This window comes from Sceloporus occidentalis, unplaced genomic scaffold, assembly GCF_023333645.1.
Source record: "Sceloporus occidentalis isolate IW3139 unplaced genomic scaffold, rSceOcc1.0.p SCAF_2, whole genome shotgun sequence".
NCBI classification, from domain to species: domain Eukaryota; kingdom Metazoa; phylum Chordata; class Lepidosauria; order Squamata; family Phrynosomatidae; genus Sceloporus; species Sceloporus occidentalis.
In genome coordinates this window covers 28,201,880-28,228,041 of record NW_028316982.1, presented here as the reverse complement: position 1 = coordinate 28,228,041, position 26,162 = coordinate 28,201,880, and the positions used below count along the sequence as shown (strand labels likewise).

The 26,162-nt window shown below is 46.3% G+C and overlaps 1 protein-coding gene across 3 annotated transcripts; it reads right to left on the bottom strand.

The window, feature by feature from the left end:
• Positions 1–548: 548 nt before the first annotated feature.
• LOC149318080 (short stature homeobox protein 2) lies at positions 549–24,399 on the bottom strand. 3 transcript variants are annotated; one of them, XM_089507704.1, is made up of 7 exons: positions 24,105–24,399; positions 23,863–23,907; positions 18,242–18,265; positions 17,827–18,035; positions 7,656–7,713; positions 6,896–6,984; positions 549–845 (listed from the first exon to the last, which is right to left on the bottom strand). In XM_089507704.1, the coding sequence occupies exons 1-7, from the start codon at positions 24,397–24,399 to the stop codon at positions 549–551; spliced, it is 1,017 nt and encodes a 338-aa protein (XP_089363830.1). The 3 variants fall into 3 exon arrangements, with proteins under 3 accessions (XP_089363830.1, XP_089363831.1, XP_089363832.1); XM_089507705.1 differs by lacking the exons at positions 18,242–18,265; positions 23,863–23,907; XM_089507706.1 differs by lacking the exons at positions 18,242–18,265; positions 23,863–23,907 and having other exon boundaries at positions 549–809.
• Positions 24,400–26,162: the final 1,763 nt, after the last annotated feature.

Below are 26,162 nucleotides of genomic sequence, written 5' to 3'. Positions count from 1 at the left end.
TATTTCATCTAATTCCTTGACACATAAAAAAGTCTCTTTGCTCTCTTTTCCTCTCGCTTGGCCTGGATCGCAGGGAGCAGTAGGCATTCCCACCTCCATTGGAAGATGATGATGATGGCGATGGCGATGGTGATGAAGACGCTCCCATGAAGAAGAAGAAAAAAATAGCGTCCTTTTCATATTATGTTGCTAGTTTCTCTCCCCAATGGATCGTCTCTCTCTGTAAATTGGAGGGATCTTATATATATATATATAGTCTCTGATGATCCCCAAGTGGTGAGATTTCCCTCCAGCCTTGGCTGATCCCTTGTATAGTTCATATTTTAAGGGATCCAGATCTCTTCTTGCTGAGCGTTCCCTCCAGCCTTGGCACAGTTCATGTTTTAAGGGATCCAGATCCCTTCGTGGTGAGCTTTCCCTCCAGCCTCGGTCGATCCCTTGCTCAACAGTTCATCTTTCCAAGGACCCAGATGATCCCCTCTTAGTGGGTTTTAACAGGACCCAGAGGGGGAGGGATCCAAAGGAAGCGGGTCTGGGCGAAGGGCCAGTCAGAGGCCGAGGGCGGCGGCGTGCTTTTTGGCTTTGAGCCGGAGGTCGGCGATGCTGGAGTTCTTGCTGGTGGTCTTGGCGGCGGCGGCGGCGGCCACGACGGAGGCGGCGGAGGCGGACTCTGCGGCCAAAGTGGCCAAAGGCAGGCCGAAGGGCGGCGCCGGGAACATCATGTAGGGCGCGTGGGCCGCCAGGTGCGGGTGCAGGTGGTGATGCGCGTGGGCCGCCACCGCACTGTCCAGCTGGAGCTGCGCCTGCACCTGGAAGGACAGCGGCGTCACGTTGCAATGGCTGTCCTGCAAGGGGCGACAGACAGGACAACATGAACACCAGCGACACCAGAGGCAACAAGGCCCACCCTTCTCTCATCCTTCTCTTCTTGCTCTTCTTATCCACTGATATCCACTGGGAGTCTGGTTTCCCTGAGGGCTGCATCCACAGTGGAGACATCACCCGGTTTGGCCCCGCTTTAACTCTTTCTGGCTCAAGGCCAGCCCCACAACAAACTCCAACTCCCAGAATTCCATAGTAAAACAAGTTAAAGCAGGGCCAAACCGGGCAATGTCTCCACTGTGGATGCAGCCCAAGAGTCCATTTGGAAACCATCTAGGGAGGGAAGTATAGCTTGCACTGTATAAATCGGCTTTCTGAGTTCTGCAGAGCTTGTATTTAAGCCTATCTCTATAGTCTAAAGAGTAAACATGGCTGAATACACTCAAATGAGATAGACATGGCTCCCTCCGTTTCCGACACAGAAAACCCTGTGTGTTTCACCTTGGGTAAGTCATACATTCTTAGCCTCAGAGGAAGGCAAAGGAAACCCCCTCTGAATAAATCTTACCAAGAAAACCTGTAATAGATTTGTCTTTTTGTTGTTGCTATCCACCCTTGAGTGGATCTTAACCCTGGTGACCCTGTAGATGAGATATCTCCAGGACTCCCTATGCTCCACTGCACTGCCCAGGTCCTGCAAATTCATTCCCATGACCTCCTTAATAGAGTCCATCCATCTAGCATATGGCCTTCCTCTCTTTCTGCTTCCTTCTACCTTTCCTAGCATTATTGTTTGTTCCAGAAAGTCGTGCCTCCTCATGATGTGGCCAAAGTAAGACAGCCTCAGTCTAGTCATCATGGCTTCCAGAGAGATTTCTGGTTTGATCTGTTCTAGGAGCGATTTGTTTGACTTCTTGGCTGTCCATGGGATCCTCAGCCCTCTTCTCCAGCACCACATCTCAAATGAATTAATTCTCTTCCTATCCACTTTCTTAACTGTTCAGCTCTCACATCCATACATGGTAATAGGGAATACAATGACTTGAACAGTTCTAACTTTTGTGCTCAGTTGTATGTCTTTACATTTTTAAAAAAATGGTTTTGGTTAATTGTGGTTAAATCAGTTTAGCAGCAGCAGCAGCAACACAGCAACAAACGTATACTCCACAGGTATTTGATAAAACAACTACTGTAGATCTGAACTTCTGGAAAATAAACATGATACCTTGGTAGGTAAAAAGAGACTTATTTGATTGCTACATCTAGGTTCTAGAAAAATAACTAATCAGTAGAGAAAACTATCCTTGGTAGAAGAGTCTCTAGAGCTGACTCTTATGTGTGTAAGTAAGAATAAAAGCATCTTTAGTAGCATAGCCTGCTTTTGCCTCCCTGCTTGGTGAGAGCAGAGGGAGGAAGAAGACAGAGAACAAAGGGCAATAAACTTTATTGACCCCTAGAAAAGGGAGGGGTATGGGAAGTGGCCTCTTCACAAGCAACACTGACCAAATGACCATAAACATATACATCAGTGTTCCTGTGTAGAGGACAATCCCTCCACTTCCCAAGGAAAGAAACATAAATCTTTGGTCCTCCAGGAGCTGGAGAACTTCAGTGTACAGAAGCCCCAGCCAGCTTGACCAACGGTCAGGGGTTCTGGGAGCTGAAGTCCAAAACACCTGGGGGACCAACCTTTGGGAATCATTACCCTACACAGTGATGTCCAAACTCTGATCTTCCACATGTTTTGGACTTCATCTCCCAGAGCTCCTGACCAAAGTTTGGGAACCATAATGACACCCAAATTCTGATCCTCCAGATGTCTTGGACTTCAACTCTCAGAATTCCTGACCAAAGATTGGGAACCACAGTGATTCCCAAACTCTGATCTTCCACATACTTTGGACTTCAGCTCCCAGAATTCCTAATGAAATATTGAGAACTAGAGTGATGCCCAAGTTCTGATCCTCCAGATCTTTTGGACCTCTACAGCAATGGGAAGACAATCAGCAGCTTTGCTCAGTGAGGCTTATTCCCTTTATTTCTGGAGCCTTAAATGTACTCAACACTGTTCAATGTATTCAGGCCTGTAGTAAAACTAGCAATCCACTAAAATGACTTAAAACATTGAAAGTGCAACATCATCCCATTTGTTTGAGAAGAGGCCTCTGAGCATGTGCAGAATGCCACAATCTGTGTGCTAAGTAATCATAGCCAGACCTCATACCTTTGATATTAGAGCATAGCATAACTAGGCCAAAAGGATGTGACTTCCTGAGAACTACTTTTAAAGGCATAGAATATTTAATCCCAAACAAACCAGGGTTCATCCTTTGGTTTTCTCTGCAACAATCTAGCCACCCTCAGTTCCTGTCTCTTCCAGGATTGAGCACTACCATTGTAAACAGGCCTAACCCTGGATCTAAAAATAACAAAATGTCAGTCTCACTATAAAGACTGGAACAGCATGGTCCTTGAGTCACATTTAGCCCTCAAAGCTGGTTTGTCTCCCACAGACTCTCTTTTCTGCCTACCAAAAAGGCAGAGTTGTCTTTCCTGGAAATTTCCAGGGGAGGCCAATTCACCCTTTAAATAGATTGTGCACATGTATACACATGCCATTTAACAAAATTCTGCTTCTTAAAAAACCAGACATGGACTTCTGCCCATATCTGGCTGTGGGGGATGATACCTGTGACACCCCATTTGGATTCTGGAGGCACCAAAACAATTAGCTCTGGGCTCATGACAGTTGCCTACCCCTGTCCCAACCTAAAATATTTGGCTTGCTTGGGTAATAGAGAACATAGGCTTGGATCCTCTTGGGGCACTATGATAGCACAGGCAGTAGCTCTGTGGACATGAAAAGAAGTGAGAAATAGGTGAAATAGGCCAATAGATTTTCCTCTACTTTCCCTTTCCACTACTGCACTACCCTCAAAAAAGTGCATCCACTACTGCCCTGCACCAACTGGATGCCAACCTATCAGTTTGAACTGACCCTGTCAGTTCTCAGTATGAACTGGTCTTTAGTTGGGCTGGAGGACAGCAGAGTGGTGCACTGCACTGGATGTCTTTTTAGAGACTATCCTTATGAATGAACTAACTGGATGGCTGTGCCCTGCCTTGAGTGGGCCACCTCTTTCCTGCCTGCTTTCTACATTGGGGGAAACTTATCACTTTAGATTTCCCCTGTATTTTAATTTTTAAAGCCATATTTTCATTGCTTCCTGCATAGGAAGAAATTCACAAGTACTGGTGAACTCTTCACAATCAAAAGGAAGTACAATTCTCCCCCATCTGCACCAGCCAAATTCAGTTGGTACAGCTATGCCCTGCATGGAGAGGACCAGGCAGCAGAAGGAGTACTTTGTCTTATTCCCTTCTCTGTCTTCTAATGACTGTACACATCTGTGGCTCTTGGTCATCTCTGGCATGACCTTTGTGGTGTTATCAACACCACCACCTCTGACATTTTGGAAATAAATGTTTGCGCCAACAATCTCTGTTTCCTACAGTTTTTCCCAAGGACAGCCTTCTTCAAAGGAGATATCCTATTCTTCTTCCCTCACACAGATGAGAACATCTTATCCTAAAGAAAACTGCAACTCAGAGTCCTTGCATTCTGAGTCAGATATATGCCCTGCTAAGTTCCATATGCACAGACCAAAGTTCAAGAAGCAATGATTCAATCAGGACTAAATGATGCACATATTACAGCACCAAGAACCTTTAGAGACCACTAATATCAACAAGCAAGGAGTGCACCACTTTTTCTTGGACTAAGCATAAAGAATTCATTAAAGATGAGGGAGAAGAACCCATCAGGTTTGCTAGTCCCATGCACTTATTTTAAAATGCATTAATTAGAAGTCTCACTGAAATCAACCAAAGATGCTTCCACATAATGGCCATTATTCAGGCCACTCCAATCGATGGGCTTAAGAGGAGGGACTGCCCTGAGCCAGAGCCAAAACATTTAAAAACAGGTTTGGAAGTTTGGCTTCTCCCAACTAGTGTCAGTTGCTTAAGATGGGATCTCCAAGAAAAGAAAGATAATATCTGTATTTCTCATTCTCATATTACATTGATTCTAGTTCTACAGAGCAGCCAGTTCATAAATCTGCCTAACATTTTTGCGGTAGTCTTTTTTTTATGACTAGCCTAGAAAGGAACAAATATCCATCCATGTAGGTACACACTGTGCAACAATTTTCTGGACTATGCCCAGGGTTTAGCTACAAGGGAGGCAAAATCAGGGCATTGCCCTCCAACTCTGAGTTCTGTTCCCTTTAGTCACCAAATTCCTAGCATTGCAGACAGTGAAACAAGGAAAATCATTCACACCTACAATTCTTATATTTGCTGTGTGTGCATCCCTTTGATAACTTTGCCAGCACCTTTCCTTTGGATATTTGAACTGTATTTCTAACTACTCAGCTGAAGTTTTAAGTTACTGCAATGCTAGAAACTGGTGGATTTGAAGGAAAAATTAATTAGAGAGGACAGAATGTTTATTTTGGAAGCAGTGCTTTCATTTTGCCCCCCTGTGAGCCTAAATGCATTGACTAGGGAGGAATGACCATATAAAAACATGGGACGTCCTTCTGAGTCAACATACATAAGATTGTGCTGAGCCTAACTACAATTAAAGCTGACTCCTTAAACAGCTATCCTTTGTATAGTTATCTGAGAATAAGCCTTGCTGAGCCCATTATGTATTTTTGCCTATAAAGAAGAGGCTCCCTAGCACATGGTTTAATCCCTGTGTAAATTTAGGGGGGAAATGAGCTTCATCGAGACAACCATGCCACAGTTCTTGAGAGCTCATCATACCATGCCAGCTCTTTACTTGGAAATACTTTCCTTTAAAATGTAAGGGCAGGACCTTAGATTTAAAAGTAAGGTGCATTTAATAGATCTCCAGCCAGAGTAAAGTCCAAAAGGCACTGCAGAAATAATCCAATTTGAGACCACTTTAACTGCCCTGGCTCAATGCTAGGGAGTCCTGGGAATTGTAGTTTATTGTGGCATCAGAGCTCTCTGACAGAGAAGCTTCAATGTCTCACAGAATTACAGTTCCTAGAATTCCCTAGCATGGGGCCAGTTAAAGAGGTCTCAAACTGGATTATTTCTGCAATTTGTTTTGGGCCTAAAACACTGCAGCCCTGAAAACAGGATCCAAAACACACTGTAGAAATAATCCAGTTTGAGACTGCTTTAACTGTCCTGGCTCAATGCTAGGGAATGCTGGGAACTGTAGTTTGGTGAAACATTTAGCCTTCTCTGTCAGAGAGCTCTGGTACCACAATAAACTACAATTCTCAGGATTCCCTTGTCCTTAGCCAGGGCAATTAAAGCGATCTCAAACAGGATTATTTCTGCGGTGTGTTTTGGACCACGGAAACGTTACTTCATTGGATCACAACTCCTGGCCATGCTGGATTTGGGGAACTGCAATTCCAAAAGATGCTCTTCCAAAGCTCTGCTAAAATGATGGCTAAAAATCCCACTGAGTTCGGTGGGGCTGCTTGCAAAACTAGGATGGATCAAACTGGGGCTAGGTAAAGGATTGGGGTATTAAATTTATAGGCAAAACACACACACACACACGCCCTCCTCTCTCTCTCATTTGGTTTGTTTAATTTGCTTTAATGGTTTATATTTTATCCAGCTGTTAGTTAGAAAATTGATTATGATTTTGGCTATTTGTGGTAGTTTAGCAGCAGCAGCACCAGCAGCAACAAGCCTGTACTCCAACTATTGATCTGAGCTTCTGGTAAATAAAGGGGATCCACTGGTAGGTAAAAAAAAAAGAAACTTACTTTATTGCTACATCTAGGTTCTAAAACATTAACTAACCAGTCGAGAAAACTCTCCTTGGTAGAAGAGTCCCTAAAGCTAACTCTAGTGTGTAAATAAGAAGAAAATACATCTTTAGTAATATAGCCTGGTCAGACAGAGGCAGAGGACAGAGAGCAAAAGGCAATAAACTTTATTGACCCCTAGAAAAGAGAAGGGTATGGAAAGTGACCTCTTCACAAGCAACACTGACCAAATGGCCATAGAAACTTGCCTGCTGGAAAGGCATCCGCAAAGCGCCCACGTTCACATAGGGAGCGACTCGGCAGGCTTCAAACTGACTGGCGGCTCCTATGAGGACCCCTGGAAGGAAACCAAAAAAAGACAGGACAAAATTCAACTGGGAGGCATTCTTCCCTTTGGATGTTTTTCCTGGCACACCTTTGACAGTGGGATTCTAGGCACTTATGCTCAGAAGTACAAGCCCTTCTGTGTCCAAAGAGGTGAAATCGTGAACAGGATCCCGGCATTAGCCAGGAGAACTTGAAGTGCATCTGCACTGCTGAAATCACCCGTTTTCACCCCCACTTTAACTTCCCTGGCTCTATGCTATGGAATTCCAGGGACTGTATTTCTTGTGATATGTTTAGGCTTCTCTGTCAGAGAGCTTTGGTGCCACATCAAATTACAAATCCTAGGATCCCTTCGCACTGAACCCTTGTTGTTAAGGTGGTGTCCACCTGGGATATTTCTGCAGTGAGGATGCAGCTTTAGCCCTAGCTAAAGAACTGCCGAGTTGACTAAAGCCAGTCCTGGGCTGGTCTTAACCTGTGGTTATGTATCATGGGTCTTGAAGCAGTATGGGGAGGTTTGCATCACCTGGGGGAAAAGTGCCTTCCTTTGCAGATTTCTTTGTTGGGATTTTATACTCTTGTGTGCCTTACAATTGCATACCGACACATACACATGCTCTTCACAAATCATACATATCTTACAAACCATAAAAAGGCCCTCGTGATTCGAGTTCAACATACCTTTATGTAGCTGATTTTCTTGCTTCCTACATTTGGCTCTTCGGTTCTGAAACCATACCTGGGACAGAGAGGAAGAAAACAAGCTCAATGCAAAGCCGCATCCACAGACCGATCCTCTCATATGCCCTCCTTGGGGCACTAAATGCAGGTGGCATTTGGCAAGCAAAGACACCTGTCATGCCAACTAAATCTTGACAGGGTCTTCCCACACAGACACAAACCCAAACAAACCCTTGGTTTGTGCTATTAGTCTGTGGCTTCCTCTCATCCTAGGACAGGAACTTCCGTGTTCCGTGTAGGCTGCGGCCACACCGCAGAATGTGGTTTGACACCGGTTTGACACCGCTTTAACTGCCCTAGCTCCATGCTATAGAATTCTGGGATGTGGGGTTTGTTGTGGCGCCAGAGCAGAGTGTTGGTACTACGACTCTGGAGACCAAGCTTGGCCATGGAAACCCCCTTGGACAATAAGTCACATGCTCTCAGCCTCAGGGGAAGGCAAGGGCAAACCTTCTCTGAACAAGTCTTGCCATAATAGAGTCGCCATAAGTCGGAAATGACTTGGAGGCACACAGCAACAACAACAACAACAACAACAACAACAACACGAAGAAGAAGAAGAAGAAGAAGAAGAAGAAGAAGAAGAAGAAGAAGAAGAAGAAGAAGAAGAAGAAGAAGAAGCAGCAGCAAAGCCTCCTCTATCAACCAGCGTATGAAACATTTTGCTCCTGTCTTAACATACTTCGGTAGAAATACTGTTTGGGGGGGGGCAGTACATTCAGGTGTTGCTTTTGGTTTTTAAAACCCCAAGGAAACTCACTGGGTGACCTTGGGCAAATCATATTCTCTGAGTCCTAGAAGAAGGCACTGGGAAACTGCCAAGAAAGCAGTAACATAGGGTACCTTTAGTCGGAGTTGACTTGAAGATGCACAACAACAGCTAGCTGGAATAATGCACTATTTTTAGGTGCCGGGAGATACACCTTGAGTACCTCCGTTTTGGGAGAGAGAACCCATTTCTAGGCATTTTAGCAGCTATTTGGACCCTACCGTCCCAGGTTTTCTCCCATCTTACTGCTCCTTTCACAACAACACGCCCACAAGAGTATATTGTTAGCCAGAAGACGGCTTGTTTGTTCTTACACAAATAAAGCAGTAAATATCTCCCTTTCTAGAAATCCCACTCCACATTAGGACGAGATGAAACGTATTTGCTCAATGTCCTTGTCATCTTCCCCCATTCAGCAGCACTGTTGGCTTGATCCTTATAGATTTAGCCCGAGATTCTGCATATTTATATAGAAGGGGGATGAGCAACCAGAATATGCATAAACTGCAGCCTCACTTCGAAGTAAGGAGCAGCAAAATCAATCTGATACACTTCCTTTCCCAGCAGAAATGGAGCACAGCTTGGCCAATGTTAGCCTTTTAACAGTTGCAGCCTTTTACACACTGATCTGGGAGTAAGTACTACTGAAATCGGTAAGATTTACTATTGAGTAGAAGCAATGTTAACACACACACACACACCCCAGTATTCCTGTCCTAAGAAAGCCCTGTGACATTGATAGGGTCGCCATAAATCGACAATTGACTTGAGGGCACCTAAACACAGACACCCAGAGAGTTTTAGGATTGGGCTGTAAATCCCAATTGCTTTCACGGGGAATGGTTTCGGATGCACTACTGTGTCCAGTTTTCCTAGAAACAGGCCTCACCCGCACTGCAGAAATAATCTGGTTTGACCCCACTTTTGACCCCAAAACTCAGTGCTGTGGAATTCTGGGAGTTGTAGTGGGTTGTGACACCAGAGCAAAACTAAACTTTCCTTGCAGACTGGCTCAATCTGGACAGAGAAGAGAGCAGTTCGGTGGCCACAAGTTAGATCGGCATGGTAACCAAGTGTCCTCCTTTCTCTGGGCACCGCCTTACATTTCAACCTTCTGTCCAGGAAGGATTCAAGCTGTCCTCCATTTGGGGCATGGCTAAGGAGCAGGAATTTGTATTTCTCTGAGAGTTCTTGAACTTTTGTTTGGACATGTCCTGCATTTTTCCTGAATACCCTGCATTTTACGGTGCCTTTTGCCGGCGAGGACATAGGGTCACTCTGTAGATCGGGAGCGACTGGGGACAACTCTGGAGACCTGCCCTTTTTAACAACAGAAAGGGACCCTTTTCCTCTCCCCCAGCTTCCCGTAATTGGAGTACTGAGATTTAAGACGTCTTGGAGCAAACGGAAAGAGTGGACTAGTAGAAGCATAGGATCATAGCGTTGGAAGAGACCCCAAGGGCCATCCAGTCCAAGCCCCTGCCATGCAGGAACTCACAATCAAAGGACCTCCAACAGATGGCCATCCAGCCTCTGTTTAAAAACCTCCAACAGTGGAACAACAATTACTGTCAGGAAGTTCCTTTCTAATGTTGAGGTGGAATCTCTTTTCCTGTATCTTGAATCCATTGCTCTAGTAGTCTCTGGAGCAGCAGAAAACAAGCTTGCTCCCTCCTCAAGGTGACATCCCTTCACATGTTTAAACAAGGCTATCATATCACCTCTTAACCGTCTCTACTCCAGGCTAAACATCCCCAGCTCCCTGATAAGTCTCTCCTCATAAGGCATGGTTTCCAGACCCTTCACCATTTTGCCCACCCTCCTCTGGACATGCTCCAGCTACTCAACTTCCTTTTTGAATTGTGGTGCCCAGATCTGGACACACAGTATTCCAGGTGTATGAAAAGGGACTCACTTCCTTGGCTCATAACATGCTCAGAGGTACCCTGGGAAATCCTGTAGCACCTTTGAGACTAACTGAAAGAAAGGAACTGGTAGCATGGGCTTTCCTAGGCTTCAGTCTACTTCCTCAGATGCATTTGAAAATAATAATAATAATAATAATAATAATAATAATAATGTAGAGAGATCTTGTAGCACCTTTGAGACTAACTGAAAGAAAGAAATTGGCAGCATGGGCTTTCCTAGACTTCAGTCTACTTCCTCAGATGCATTTGGTGGAGTGGAAGCCAGGCACAGACATACATATGCCATTGGTATGTGAGCATGTCCATACAAATTATAAATCCCTTGCGTTCGGAAATGAAGTTGCAGGTCCAGTTTTAACGATGATGGTGGTCGTTAGTGCACAAAGGCATAGTAAACTGGTCTTTGTGCAGGGAGATGTAGTGGCAGATCCAGTTTTGCAATGGGACTAGCCTGTGGTGAGGGGAATAGATGGATGTAGGGCATCCCCATAAGGATAGGGACCAGATAGTGTTGAAGTGTGTGTATTGTGTCGGGAAACAATTGCATTTTCTTTCATTCTCCAGTTAAAAGACCCACACAGGTAGCTCTCAGAAACTTCTGCTTCTCTCAACCTGGGGAGTTGCTTTGGGGAAAAATAATGGACAGCCGCCGCCTGTTTTGGTTCTTCCTCAATTACTTTCTCGGCCTTTTTTATCTTTCTCCAGGCAAATCCCCCCAAGGCTGTCTTTCTCCCCCCAAAGCCCTGTCTCACCACTATCTAATGCTTTTAAAAATAATAACTTGTGATAAAGAGGTTTAGATGTTTGCGCAATAAGACCCGAGAAGAATGCGCTCATTAAAAGCCTGTAATATTAATTAGCTTTATCTTCAAGAAAAACGAACCACCAAAGCGTTTAATGACTCACTTTTGGGGGGTAATTACTGTCATAAAAGCTGCACTACAAAGAAGTTGAGAAATTCTCTCTTCCTCTGCGCAGTGGAGTGTAACGCAGAAGCGGGATAATTGTCTCATTATTATGATAATCTAATTTGCTCCCAAATAAAAAGAGAGAGAGAGAGAGGAAGAAAAAGAAGGGAGAGAAGGAGAGAGGGAGAGAGAGGCAAACCAGGAGACAGGACTTGGAAAGCTTGGAAAGGGAGAAAAAGTTTTTAAAGTTTGGGCCTCTCTTATAGAAAGAGGTCGAAGCCTTGCCAATCCTGTGCAAGTTTACACAGAAGTAAATCATACTGAATGCAAAAAGACTTCCTTGGGAGGAAGGTCCATAGAATGTAGACTGCAGAAATAATCCAGTTTGACGCCATTTTAACTGCCACGGCTCAATGTTACGGAATTCTGGTGGCCGCCGCAGTTTGTTTAATCCGATTAATGAAGGTCTAAGCAACTCCGCCCTGGTGCCAAACAACAAACTTCTGGGAATTGTAATTTACTATGGCCCCAGAGCTCTCCCAGAAGGCTAGATGTCTCACAAAACTACAGTTCCCAGAATTCCCTGGCAATGAGCCAAAGCAATTAAAGCGGTCGCAAACTGGATCATTTCTGTAATGCCTTTTGGACCTCGAGTACTACGTATGATTTTTATGGGAGTGATATCTTCAGTACTTCTTTTAAATTATTGCATGATAGCTAGTTTAGCTTTCTTTAAAAAAAGAAAAGTTTGCATCATCAGATATTTAATAGTATGTTTTAACTTTATTGTACGCCGCCTTGAATTCCCTGTCGAGAGAAAGGCGGAATGTCTACCAATAAATAATTGACTGAATAATTAGCAATTGCTCGAATTAGAGCAGATCGAGGGAGCCAAGTAGCACTAACGCAAATCCCATTTATTTCAAACTGAGGTAGCGTCCACACTGCAGAAATAATCTGGTTTGTCATCCCTTTCACTGCCATGGCTCAATGCTGTGGAATTCTGGGAACGACAGTTGTTTGTGGCACCAGAGCAAAGCTTTACTGGGAAGGAGGGAGGGAGGGAGGGAGGAAACGTGCTCAGATCACAAGATGCTTCCCTCCCAAAACCTGGTGAGGCAACAAAGAAGAAAATCCTGCTTGGGATCTCCTTTGGAAACGAATAAATAAATAGCACATATCATAGAATCATAGAGTTGGAAGAGATCCCAAGAGCCATCCAGTCCAACCCCTGCCATGCAGGAACTCTCAGTCAAATCACAAACAGATGGCCATCCAGCCTCTGTTTAAAAGACCTCCAAAGAAGGAGACTCCACCTAATGCAGAATTCCTGAGACTGATTTGAATGTTGGACCCTGGGCTCTCTGACAGAGAAGGTACTTCAGTTTCTCACTCTGGAGACCTGGGATCGAAACCCTGCTCTTGGCTATGAAAACCCACTGAATGCCCTTGGCCAAGTCACACTCTCTCAGCCTCAGGGGAAGGCAAGGGCAAACCTCCTCTGAACAAATCTTGCCAAGAAAACCCCAGGATAGGGGCGGCCATAAGTCGGGAATGACTTGAAGTCACTCAATGCAGAATTCATGATTTATATCCTATAGCAGCCTCGATCCTTCTTTCGGTGGAGGTTCCTGTGGGGGGCAGCCTTTTACGTTTTATGCCCTAGTAGTTGGGAGCCTGCTGGGATGGTTCCTTTGCCTTCAATGGATTTGTAAACCGATAAATCTGCAAGGCGAAGGTGTGAGTCTGCAGTCCTAGGAATCCTCTCCCTTGACTGGCATTTCATGGGATCTGCTCCCAGAGAAATGTGTGCAGGATGGCGACCCTATAGGCATGCACCCAGACAGGGATCCCAAGTTCAAAACTGGGGGCAGGAAGCTATTAACTTGCTTCGATACATTATTTTTTACAAAACAATGAGAACGCAGAATACAATTAGAAGGTGAAACATAGCCAGGTCCGAAACACACTGCAGAAATAATCCAGTTTGAGACCGCTTTAACTGTCCTGGCTCAATGCTAGGGGATCCTGGGAATTGTCGATTATTGTGGTCCCAGTGCTCTCTCTGACAGAGAGACATCTCACAGAAACTACAGTTCCCAGAATTCCCTAGCATTGAACCAAGACACTTAAAGCGGTCTCAAACTGGATTATTTCTGCAGTGTGTTTTGGACCACAGATAGATAGATCCCGATGGCAGAGATGTCCAGAGAGTGCTTGCTCATTCAGTACACTTCTGAGTGATCATTCCTGGAGGAGCTTGGCTCCACAGGGGATCCAATTTTGCCTGAAATAATCCAGTTTGAGACCGCTTTAACTGCCCTGGCTCAATGCTAGGGGATCCTGGGAACTGTAGTTTCGTGAGACATTTAGCCTTCTCTGTCAGAGAGCTCTAGTGCCACAATAAACTGCCATTCCTAGAGGATTCCTTAGCACTGAACCACAGGACAGTTCAAGTGGTGTCTACCCGGATTATTTCTGCAGTGTGTTTTGGACCACAGTTCCCAGCATTCCCTAGCATTGAACCAAGGCAATCAAAGCGCTTTCAAACTGGCTTAAGTGTGTTTTAAATCCTTCTATTTATGGCGACTCCCTGGTCCAAAACACGCTGCGGAAACAATCTAGTTTGAGACCGCTTTAACTGCCCTGACTCAAAAGTGATGGGGGATCTTGGGAGCTGTAGTTTATTGTGGCCCCAGAGCCCTCTGACAGAGAAGGCTAGATATCTCACAAAACTGCAGTTTGCCAAATTCGCAGCGAAAGAAGTCTCAAACTGTTCCTGGATGTTTACATGGATTTCGCAGGGCTTTCTTAAGCAAGGGCTGCTCCGAGGCAGTTTTGCTAGTCCTTGCCTCTGAAGCACAGCCATCCTTATTCGGAAGTCAATCCCAATGAAGTCCCCTGGGATTTCCTTCCGAAGTGGGAACAGAGAGAGAAAAGGGGATCGGATTTCTTTCTCCCCTTCCTCCTCCATCCCTGCTCTTCTGCTCCGCCATCTGCCAAGGAAGCAGCCAGGAAGCAAAGTTTAAAAACAAAAAATCCCAGCCAGGCATCTCTTCTTTCTTTCTTTCTTTCTTTCTTTCTTTCTCCCTCCTTTCTTTTTCCTTATCCTGGGGCGATGTAAAAAAGGGAGGCGAGCCTGTAATCTATGCAAATCTCTGCCAGTTTATTCTGTATGGATTATGCCGGGCGCTAGGTATTCTTTTGTTAAACCAAGGGGATCTCCCTCCCTAGAAATCACCGCCTTTTACATTTTTTTATTTTGCCCTTAGTATTTAAGAATGTAAATGAGAAACTGAAGCGGCCGCCCTATAAAGATGGTCAGGCAGAGAGAAGCAGAAAAGAGATTTCATTTTTAATTAATTAATTAATTAATTGTTAAAAAAATTATTTGCAAATTAGACGGCTTCCGATGGGGACCCACTGGATCCTGCCCCATCACTCCTTTCCATACACTTCCGTTGCTCCCCAAAGCGACGGTGCCTTTTTTTGCCCTGATCCGATTACAGATCCCTTTCGGGGCAGATGGCAGCAAGCCTTGCAGAGCCCCAAAAGGGAAAAGGGATGGGGGCAAGTATCTGTTACACAAGAAGCCCCGAGGAAGAGGCACCGGCAGCAGATGCAGCCCTTGCGGGGCTGAATGGGCTCCAGGCCTGGGCACTAAGAAATAATCCACACGGCAGAAATAATCCAGTTTGACACCTCTTTCAACTGCCATAACTCAATCCTGGGGAATGCTAGTATTCTAACGAATGTGGTGTGTGTCTGTGAATTGTTGTCATTCCCCGCCTCGATCCATAGGGAGAGGTGGGTAAGAAACAACAACAACAACAACAATTTTAGGAATACCTATCTAGGTAGCATCATCATCATCATCATCATCATCATTACTGGCATACCTATCTAGGTAGCATCCATGGGGAGAAGTGGGTAAGAAACAAAAAAACCAACAACAACAACAACAACAACAATTTTAGGTGTACCTATCAAGGTATTATTATTATTATTATTATTATTGGTATACATAGCTAGGCAGCATCCATGGGGAGAGGTAGGTAAGGAATTATTAATATTATCATCATTATTATTTCTTATCCACCTCTCCCCATGGATGCTACCTAGATAGATATACCTAAAATTATTATTATTATTATTATTAATAATAATTTTAAAAATGCTAAATAAATAGGTACACCTAAATTTTTTATTATTATTATTATTATTATTATTATTATTATTATTAAAGATGCTACCTAAATAGGTATACCTAAAATTAATAATAATAATAATAATAATAATAATAATAATAATGTTAAAAGATGCTACCTAAGTAGATATACCTAAAATCATCATCATCATCACCACCATCACCATCATTTTTGGTATACCTATCTAGGGCTACACCTAGGTATACAGTACTAGACATGCACCTAGATGGATAGGTATTTAACCTTCTCTGCTTGAGAGCTCTGGCGCCCCAAGAAACTACAGTTCCCAGAATCCCATAGCACTGAGCCATGGCAGTGAAAGCGGTGTCAAACCGAATTGTCCCTGCAGTGTGGACGCAGGGTACCAACGACCGCAACGAGAGCTGCGGGAGAGGCTGCTGCAAAAGTTTTTAACGGGAGCCTGAAAGATTTCAATGCTCTCAGCCTCAAGGGAAGGCAAGGGCAAACCTCCTCTGGAGAAATCTGGCTGAGAAAACCCCAGGATAGGGTCGCCTTAGGGTCGCCAGAAGTCGGGGGGGGGGGGGCTTTGAAGGCACACAACATCAACAACAACAACAACAACAACAACAACAACAACAACAACCTTTCACTTTTAAAAAGAGGGCGGGGAGGCTGCAAGTGTCTGCAAGTTTGGAAGTCCAAAGGATCGGACACATTCTGAATAAAGTTCGTTCACACACATCTTCCTTCTTTGGCCAATGTTTAAAGGGAAGAGGAGGCTGAAGGTCCAGAGCACACTGCAGAAATAATCCAGTTTGAGACTGCTTTAACTGCCTTGGCTCACTGCTAGGGAATTCGGGTTTTATGAGAAGTTTAACCTTGAACGACAGTTCCCAGGATCGCCTAGCGCTGAGCCAGGGCAGTTGAAGTGGTCTCAAAGGGGATGATTTCTGCAATGTGTTTTGGACCTGAAGTCTCCAAGGATCCAGTGAGTCCCTCTCCGTGATAAGCTTCGCCTGGAGTACTGGAAAAGCCAACGTTAAAGGAAAGGCAAGAGATGCTCGAATATTGCCAGCCACTTTTGGGGCTCCTACTTTTGAGGACCATTCCCCCCATCGATCCCTCTTTCTCTCGGATCCCCAAATTCTCTTCATACTATTTCCAGCTGCAACACTTTTTGCTCTTCACATCCCATAAAAGACTGTGATAATGATACCAAAAATCTGATTCAAAAGAGGACTACTAGAAGAAAGTGGACAGAAAGGAGAGGTACCCAAAAGCTACCTAGTTCAGAGACACCAGACGAAGAATAGTTTCCATCATCATCATCATCATCATCATCATCATCATCATCATCATCATCATCTTAAGGGAGGAGAGGCCATTACAAGAGCTTTTTCTCCGCCATCGCTTCTTTGGTCTAAAGCACACTCCAGAAATAATCCAGTTTGAGACCGCTTTAACTGCCCTGGCTCAATGCTAGGCAATTCTGGGAAGTCTACTTTTGGGAGACGTTTAGCCTTCTCTGTCAGAGAGAGCTCTGGGGCCACAACCAACTACAGTACCTAGGATTCCCCAACACTGAGCCAGGGCAGTTAAAGCGGTCTCAAAGTGGATTACTTCTGCAGTGTGTTTTGGACCTTCCACTAACCAACCACACTTGCTGCCCATCACTAGCTTTTTTAGGGAGAGCTCTCCTTTTGCTTTCCACGCCAATTGTTTCGCCTGTAAAGCTATCTGCACTGCAGAAATGATCCGGTTTGACGCCACTTTAAATTTTAAACTACTCAATACTATGCAAACTACCATTCTCAGAATTCCATAGTACTCAGCCAGGGCAGCCAAAGCGGGTCAAACCAGATTAGTAAACTACTTCCCAAACTTTCATCGCGTTGAGCCATGGCAGTCAACGATGTCAACCCGGATTAGTTAACTATCATTCCCAGACTTCTGTCGCCTTGAGCCATGGCAGTCAAGTGGGGGGGGGGGGGTCCAAACCAGATTAGTAAACTACAATTCCCAGACTTCCATAGCATTGAGCCATGGTAGCCAAAGCGGGGTGAAACCAGATTAGTAAATTACAATTCCCAGACTTCCATCGCGTTGAGCCATGGCAACCAAAGCGGATTTATCCCTGCAGTGTGGAGGCAGCAAACACTCCAAGTAAATACTCCGCTTCTTTTTAGGATCATGATAGTTGCTTCTGCAGTGCAGATATAATCCGGTTTGATACTGCCATAGCTCCATCCTCTGGAATTCTGAGGATGCTCGTTTGTTGTGGCCCCGGAGCGGAGATCCCCGCCTCCCTTCCTCCCTCCCTCCCTCCCTAGTCCTCACCTGGACCCTGGCTTCGGAGAGCCCCAGCCTCTGGCTGAGCTCCTCCCGCATGAAGGCGTCCGGGTAATGGGTCTCGTCGAAGAGCCTCTCCAGCTCGTTCAGCTGCTCCAGGGTGAAGTTGGTGCGGCTTCGCCTCTGCTTGATCTTGGTCTGCCCTTCGTCCTCCATCCCTTTGGCCTCCTCCTTGCGCTCCTTCAGCTCCGGGGAGACTGCGGGGGAGGAAGGGAAAGCAAAGGCCATCAGAGACCCCCCTCCACACGCCAGCAGACCCCTCCCCACGCAGTTCCGGTCACGAGGGGGGCAGTCTTGGCCCGGCGTCCTCCTTTTCCCGGACCCGCCCTCCCTTTGCAGCCTTCCCTCCAGGAGGAATTCCCCAAAGGCCCCCCATTTGGAGCACGGCTCAGAAGCATGGCACTGATATTTCTATAAGCGTTCGTAGCTTGTCTTGGTAAACTCCTAGGCAAGCTGGCCCAGCGTCCCCCTTTTCCCGGATCCGTCCTCCTTTTTAACCTTCCCTCCAGGAGGCATTTCCAAAGGTCCTCCATTTGGAACATGATTCAGATGCATGACATTGATATTTGTATGAATGTGTTTAGCTTGCTTTTATTGGTTAAGGTCCTAGACAGGGTGACCCGACGTCCTCCTTTTTCCGGACCCGTCCTCCTTTTCAGTCTTCTGTCCAAGAGGAATCCCAAAAGGTCCTTTATTTGGAGCCAGACCATAAATTTATATTTATATGAGTATGTTTAGCTTGGATTGGGCAAGGTCCTACACGGGGTGGCCAGGCGTCCTCCTTTTCTCGGACCTGCCCTCCAGGAGAAATCCCAAACGGTCTTCCATTTGGAGCAGACCTGAGAAGCATGCATTTACGTTTATAAGAATGTTTTAAGTTTGTATTTATTGCTGGATTGCTTAAATACTATATATATCTTATTTGTCCTTTTAAATCGTGGTGCATTTAAACTGTTGTGTTTAAACTGATGTGATGCGGATGTGTTAATTGTTGTTGTGCTCCGCCTAGATCCCTGAGGAGAGGCGGGTAAGAAATAAATATAAGTAGTATATTATTATTATTATTATTATTATTATTATTATTATTATTGGTTATGTCCTTCATTTTTCTTGAAAGGTCCTCTCTTTTGCGGTGCCCTGTTTTCTTTGGCGGTGATCACATCTGGTCACCTGGCTCCTGGGGTTGTTGTTGTTGTAGTTGTGTGCCTTCAAGTCGTTTCTGACTTCTGCAGACCCTAAAAGGCGAAGCTGTCCTGGAGTTTTCTGGGCAAGATGTACTCAGAGGAAGTTTGCCCTTGCCTTCTTCTCCTGAGGCTGAGAGAGTGTGACTTGCCCAAGGCTATGCATTTATTGTTTTAACCTGATGTCAAGGGGAGAAGGGAGATGGATCAATGACATGCTCAGAAATCACTTCTCTTAACACTTTCAAGGCCGGTGGAGGGAAAGGGGCTTCAGTTTTATGGCCTCAAAGTGCTTTTCCAGCCCTTTGGGAGTGGGCTCACATTGGCAGACTTAGGGATCGCGACCCCACAAACCAAGGTCCTCAGGCGTCAAGGGAACTTGAGCGGCAGGCCTAAACTTCCCCCGAGGAAGAAAGGGCTTAGGAAGTTAAACGCATACACACCTACACACACACACACACACGACTTTGGTCATCTTCCTCCTAAGGCTGCATTCGCACTGCAGAAATAAATCCAGGTTGACACCACTTTAACTGCCACGGCTCCATGCTGTGGAAATCTGGGAACTGAAGTTTGTTGTGGCACCAAAGCCCCTTGACATAAGAGGCTAAATGTCTCACGAAACTACAGTTTCCAGATTGCCACAGCACTGAAAGTAAAACGGTGCCAAATTGCATTAATTCTGCAGTGCGGAGTCAGAAGTTAAGTCCCGCGGAGGACGGGTCAGATCGGGCCGCTCTCTAGTACAAGGAAAACCTGTTCACACGTGAAGGGAGAGTGTGTTTAGCTTTTGTTGGGTAAGGTCCCAGACAGGGCGACCCCCGTGTCCTCCTTTTCCCGACCGTCCTCCCTTTCAACCTTCCCTCCAGGTCCAGGAGGAATTCCCCAAAGGTCCTTCATTTAGAGCATGATTCAGAAGCATGACATTTCTATGAGTGCCTGTAGCTTTTATTGGGTAAGATCCTACATGGGGGTGACCAGGCGTCCTCCTTTCCCCGGACCTGTCTTCCCTTTGAGCCTTCCGTTCAGGAGGAATCCCAAAAAGTCTTCCATTTGGAGCAGGCCTGAGAAGCATGCATTTACCTTTATAAAGAGTGTTTAGCTCTTATATATAGGCCTTGAAATCCAGGCCCCGGGGGGGGGGGGGGTAGGGGGCCCTTCCCTCCCCAGCCGTTCCCTTCAGGAAACCTTAGAGATCTCTCTGTATCTCCAAAAGCTGAAACTGCCTGACAGGAGCCGATCTAATGCGATCCTGGCCGGCTTGGCCGGTTGGATCCAAAGTGGGACCACCGGTTTCAGTCCAGAACTTCCTTAGGTCAACCAGGCATACATACTTGTGTCTATACACTCCCAAAAATACAGGCAGTGGCCTCAATCCTATGGCTAGCCCTCACCAAGGAAGATCCCTTGAACGAAGGGGATTGATTCACCAATCCACAATGGCTTCAATAGATCTCCTCGGCCTTAGAGGGACCAACCATAGCATCCCGACCTTCTAAAGCATCTCTTTTTTGTTTTGCTAGTTAGTAAATATTAACATGATATTTCCTGGAGCACCCACATGGCCAGCCGTATTCAGAGGGACCTGCCTCCACGAATGTCCTTCCAATACCACTTGAACTGAGAACAGCTACATCTGGACAAAATGCAGGCTATTTTCCTTCTGTGTGATTCTTAACCTCCTGGATTGATGAAGAAGACAGTGGAGCTTGGAAAGCTTGCAGCATGCGGGCTTGTAACTAACACTGGTGTGTGTGTGTGTTTCTCCTGCAAAAATTTTAACACTTTTGTCTGATGAAGAAACCAGTGGAGCTTGGAAAGTTTGTAACATGCTGGCTTGTAACTAACATTAATATAAACGTGTGTGTGTGTGTGTGTCCCTGCATAGTTTTAACACCTTTGTCTGATGCAGAATCCAGTGGAGCTTAGAAAGCTTGCAACCTACGGGCTTGTAACTAATATTGATGCGTGTGTGTGTGTGTGTGTGTATAAAGGTAAAGGTATTTCCCGTTGGCAAAGGAGCTTGGACAGCTTGCAACCTATATCCGGTGCATTTTGTTTGGCCTATAGTCAAGATAACCCTGTTTTTGTAGATTTGGGACCTTGTTGTTCTTTGCTACACAGCCAACACGCCTTCCCCTGGCTATGTTTTCAGGTCAACCAGAGATACACACGTGTCTGTCTGTACAGTGGCTGAATCCTATGGTTAACCCTCACCAGGGAGACCCCTTGAAGGAAGGAGATTGATTCCCCATTCCCCAATGGATTCACCAGATCTCCTCGGTCTAAAGAGGGACCTATTGGATGCTGCCCTTCTGAAGTCTCAATGAACGTCCCTTTCCAAAGGGGTCTCTCCTGTCCCATCAGCGGCTGTTTGCTGATCCAAAATTGTGAATTTGGGTGAAGGAGTTGGGCTCTTGATCGGGGGCGGGAGGTGGAAATAGGGGCTCTTGAAAGAAAACCCAGCTCTCTCTGCATACCTTTCCGGGGAGATAGCTCCCATTGAACTCAATGGGGGCTGACTGCGGAGTAGTTCAACTGCGCAGTCCAAAAGGGAAGAAGGCTACTTTTGAAACTGGAAGGGCTGTTCTTGAATCAATGTTTTAAAAGCCTGTTCTTTCCCCCCACCTTCCTTCTCAGACATCTCCATCTGTTCTCTCTCTCCCCCACCCCCCCGCCTTGCCCTTAAAATTTAGACTGCTAACCCTGCCCTGGAGGCTTACTGGGTGACCTTGGCCAATAAGTCACACTCTCTCAGCCTCAGGGGACGGCAATGGCAAACCTCCTTTGAGCTAATCTTAGCCAAGAAAACCCCACGACAGGGTGGCCTTATGGTCGCCAAGGGTCGGAAAAGACTTGAAGGCACACAACAGCCACCACAACAGAAGGAAAAGTTGATATGACTATATTTTTTTAAAAGTCTGAAGTTGACATGAGTGTTTTTTAAAAAAAACATTCTGAAGCTAATATGACTATATTTTAAATTCTGAAGTTGATATCACTCTGTTTTTTTTTATTCTAAAGTTGATGTGGCTCTTTTTTAAATAAGAAAATCATTTATATAATGAATGAGTCGCTCTCAGTTATTTCCAATTATTCTAGCTCCAGGAAGTATTAATGTAAATACTCTCCGTCATTCTAACAACTCCCTTTTCGCTTCGGACCCCAGGCCACGGCTTTATTCCGTGTAAACGTGACGGGGAAGAGGACACACTTTTTCTGAAAAGTGAGACGGGTTTGCTAACCTAAGAGGGTTCTCCACACCCCCACGATCATATTATTTGTGTGTCCCCCCCCACACACACACACACATACCACGGTTTGTTTGTTGGGATTGCATTTCCCTTCAAAAACCTATCCTGAATTTGTTTATTAAAATCGTTTCCGGAGGAGGTCTTTTCAATTCAATTCCGATCTGGAGCGAGGGACCTTCGCTACACAAAAGAGGTGGACATAGAGTTCACAAACACACACAAACGCACCGCCGATCCCCGGAATCCGACATCCGTCTTCTCAAACCACAGGCAGATATTCAAATATATTGTACTTGAAAGGCACCGGGCTCGTTGGCTAAGCAAACAGGAGAGGCTCTTTTTGGCAGACCTCTTTTTCCTCTTTCCTTCCTTTCCTCTTTTCTACGCTTTTTAGCAGATAGACAAATACGGGAAAGTTCAACGCCTTGCCCGGCTTCGAGCCCTGTTTCATCTCCATTGTCCTAACACTCCCCCAAAATGCAGGATATTGTGCGTTTTGAAACACAGAGTTTTATTGAATTTAACCTGGAGGAGTTTATTCAATTTAATCTGGAGGAGTTTATTTAATTTAATCTGTAGGAAAAGATATATAAAAATAAACCGCCTTTGCTTTTGAATCACTTCCATGCACGGATGAAATAAAGCATTTAATTTCTCCCAGTGAGATTTCCATTTTTAACTTGGCAGGCTATTTATTCAGACGCCTTAAAGGGAGATTAATTCGTTTGATTTCCTCTTTCTTTTTCGATTAATTTATTTATTTCTCGTTTGATTTCGCATTTGTTTGGGGTTTTGTTTTTGTTTTTTGTTTTGGCTTGATCTTGCCAAGGGAAAAAAAAACCATCGCTTGTTTGAAGCAAATCGCCTTGAAATATTTTCCTTTTCTCTCGTCGAGGGAAAAAGAACAACCTGCTCTCTTTTCCACCAAAGGAAATTATTGTAGAAAAAGGGGACAAACAAACAAACCCCAAAACAGAGCTAGCTTTCCAGAGTTTAAAACCTTCCTTCCTTTTCAGAACAACAGTCCTGACAGTGTTTGGGGGATTTGGAACATTTACTCCTTCCACAAGCCAAAGCCGGCGGGTTTGATTTTTATTATAATTATAATTATTAAAGACTTTCTTCTTTCTTGGAAAGAGGAAAAGGAAGATGGAGCCTGTCCCCAAACGGCACGCGGAGATCACCCAGAAAAGGCTCGACAGGCTGGACAAAAAGAAGAACCACACGTGGGACTGGTTTTGTGTGTGTGTGTGTGAATTGTGTGAAGGGAATTCTTGGGAAAGGACTGCTAGAAAAGGTGTCTCTGAGACGCCTGATATGGGGACTTCTGATCCCCCCACAAAGCCTGATAGATTCACTTTCTGGTTTTAAGAAGTCTTCCTAAAAAGGAGGGTCGCCTCGTGCGGACGGAGCGTCCCAGACACGCCGAGTGCTTCTCCAGTCTTTAGCGCAAGTTTCCGCGTGGCTGGGAGGCTCCGTCCTCACGAGGCGACCCTCCTTTTTAGGAAGAAGACCTCTTGAACCCAAGTCCCAGCCCTGCTTTGAGTATTGGACTATGACTCTGGAGAGAACCTTTGAGACCAACTCACGAAAGAAGTTGGTAGCCTGAGCTTTCGCAGACTTCCGTCTCCTTCCTCCGACATGACCCCCCCCCTTTGCCCAAGGCACACTCTCTCAGCCTCCTCTGGACCAGTCTGGCCCAGAAAGCTCTCTAAATCCCCCATAGGTTGAAGTCGGAACCGATTTGAAGGCACACAACAGCAGCAGCAGCAGCAGCAGCCCCTATCTCTTGAACCCGCCGCCCCCCGAGCCTTGCAAGAGCCCAGCCTACCTTCGCTGAGTTTCGGGGTCCCGGCGGCCTCCCTGGTCCGGTCCAAGGCGCCCATCTCCAGCTCCCGGGCGGGCGATCCTGCTCCTGCTGCCGCTGCCGCTGCCGCCGCTGCCGCTTGGGCCAGGCGGGCCCCGGTGCTGGGGCTGCCGCTCTCCTCTCGGCCCGGTTCCCCTGCCGCCTCCTTGGCTCCTCGGACGGGTCCGCTTTCCAGAACCTCCCGGTAAGTGATGAGCTCCTTCTTCTCTTTCACTTTCTGATCAAACGACTTGGAGACAAAAGCGGTGAGTTCTTCCATCGCCGGCGCTGGGCTGCTGGGCGCTTTCTCTCCCCTTCTTCGCCCTCCTCGCTTTGCTCCAAGCCCCCCAAGAAACACATCAAGGGGGCAGGGAGGAGGAGGAGGAGGAGGAGGAGAAAGGGGGGAAGGAGAGAGGGAAAACGGGAGGACGGAGAAGAGGAGGGGGAGGAGGAAGAGAGGAAGAACTGGAAGACGAAGAGAATGAAGAAGAGGAGGAGAAAGAGGGGGAGAAAGAGGGGGATGAAGAGAGGAAGAAGAGAAGGAGGAGGAAGAGGAGGAGGAGAAAGGAGGAGAAAGAGGGGGACGAAGAGAGGAAGATGAAGAGGAGGAGGAGGAGGAAGAGGAAGAGAGGGAGAAGAGGGAGAAGAGGAGGAAGAGAGGAAGAAGAGGAGGAGAAAGAGGAGCAAGAAGAAGAGGAGGAGATGGAGGAGGAGGAAGAGGAAAAGAAGAAGAAGAGGGGAAGAGAGGAAGAACTAGAGGAGGAGGAAGAGGAGGAAGAAGAAGAGGAGGAGGGGAAGAGGAAGAGTGGGGGAGAAGGGGAGGAAGAAACAAGAGAGGGGGAGGCGGGGGTCTGTCTTGCTCAAGGGGAGCCGAGGTTTTCCCAGCCCCCAAAGGCTCTCCTTCTTCTTCCTCTCCTTCTTCTTGTTCTTCTTCTTCTCCTCTTCTTCCTCTTTGGCCAGTATTCTCTTTGCCGCGGAGTTCAGCGCTGCTGGGGCTGGGGCTCGAGGAAGTGCCCCCTATTTATACTTTGCCAAGGCGGCCCCTGGTTGGGAGCCAGAAACATTACCTCCCCTTTGGAAGCGGGGTGGAGAGGAGCCCCCTTCTCCCGGAGCAGTCCAGCCGACGAACATCTGCAGCAGCAGCGAGGAAAAGAAAGGGATGGCGGAAGGGGGGTAGAACAGAGAGAGAAGAGAGAGAGAAAGAGCCAAAGTGAGGGGGAGGGAGAAAGAGGGAAAGAGGGAGGAAAAGAAAGGAGGAAAGGAGGGGAGCAGAGAGAGAGAGAGAGAGAGAGAGAGAGAGAGAGAGGAGGCATCCAAGTCCCCTCCCTGCCCAGATCCAGTACCCGGGCTTTTTGTCTTCCCTCCCTCCCTCCCTCTCTCTCTCTGTCTCTCTCTCTTTGGCCATCCATCCAGGATTGACAAGGCTCCCTAATTAATTTAATTAGGCGTGGGTCTTGCGCTGGTGTCCTGAGTTAGTTAAACACTGGCGAGGGAGGGAAAGGGGCTGGGGCTGCAGGGGAGGAGGCAGGCAGGCAGGCAGGCAGGGCCCCCCCTCCTCCTCCTCCGCTTCTCCTTCCTCCTCTTCTGCCCCCAAGGCCACCTCTGCCCCCGAGATCTCCAGCCGGGCCTTGGGTTGCTGCCTCGCCGAGCAAAGGAGCCAGAGCCATCGGGTGGGCCTTCTCCAGCAAGACAGAGGGGGATACTTTTGCAAGGGGGTCCCAGGCTGGGTCTTCCTCATCCGCAGGGGCTTCCGAGGGAATGGGGGCCCTTGGAGCCGGAGCCTAGGCCATCGCCCCCGGCCCTCCTTCCCGAATTTAGCGGAAAGACTTGAGATGGAGGGGGTTTGCGGGGAAGGGAGCCCCGGGAATGAATCCGCCGCTCCAGAGGGATAGAATAGAGATGCCTTTTCATTTCATTTCATTTCGAGTATATGTGTGTGTGTGTGTGTGTAAAATTTGTGTGTGTGTATATATAGTGTGTGTGCTTATATATATATATATATTTAATTTGTGTATGCCTGCATATTTATACATATACATACAC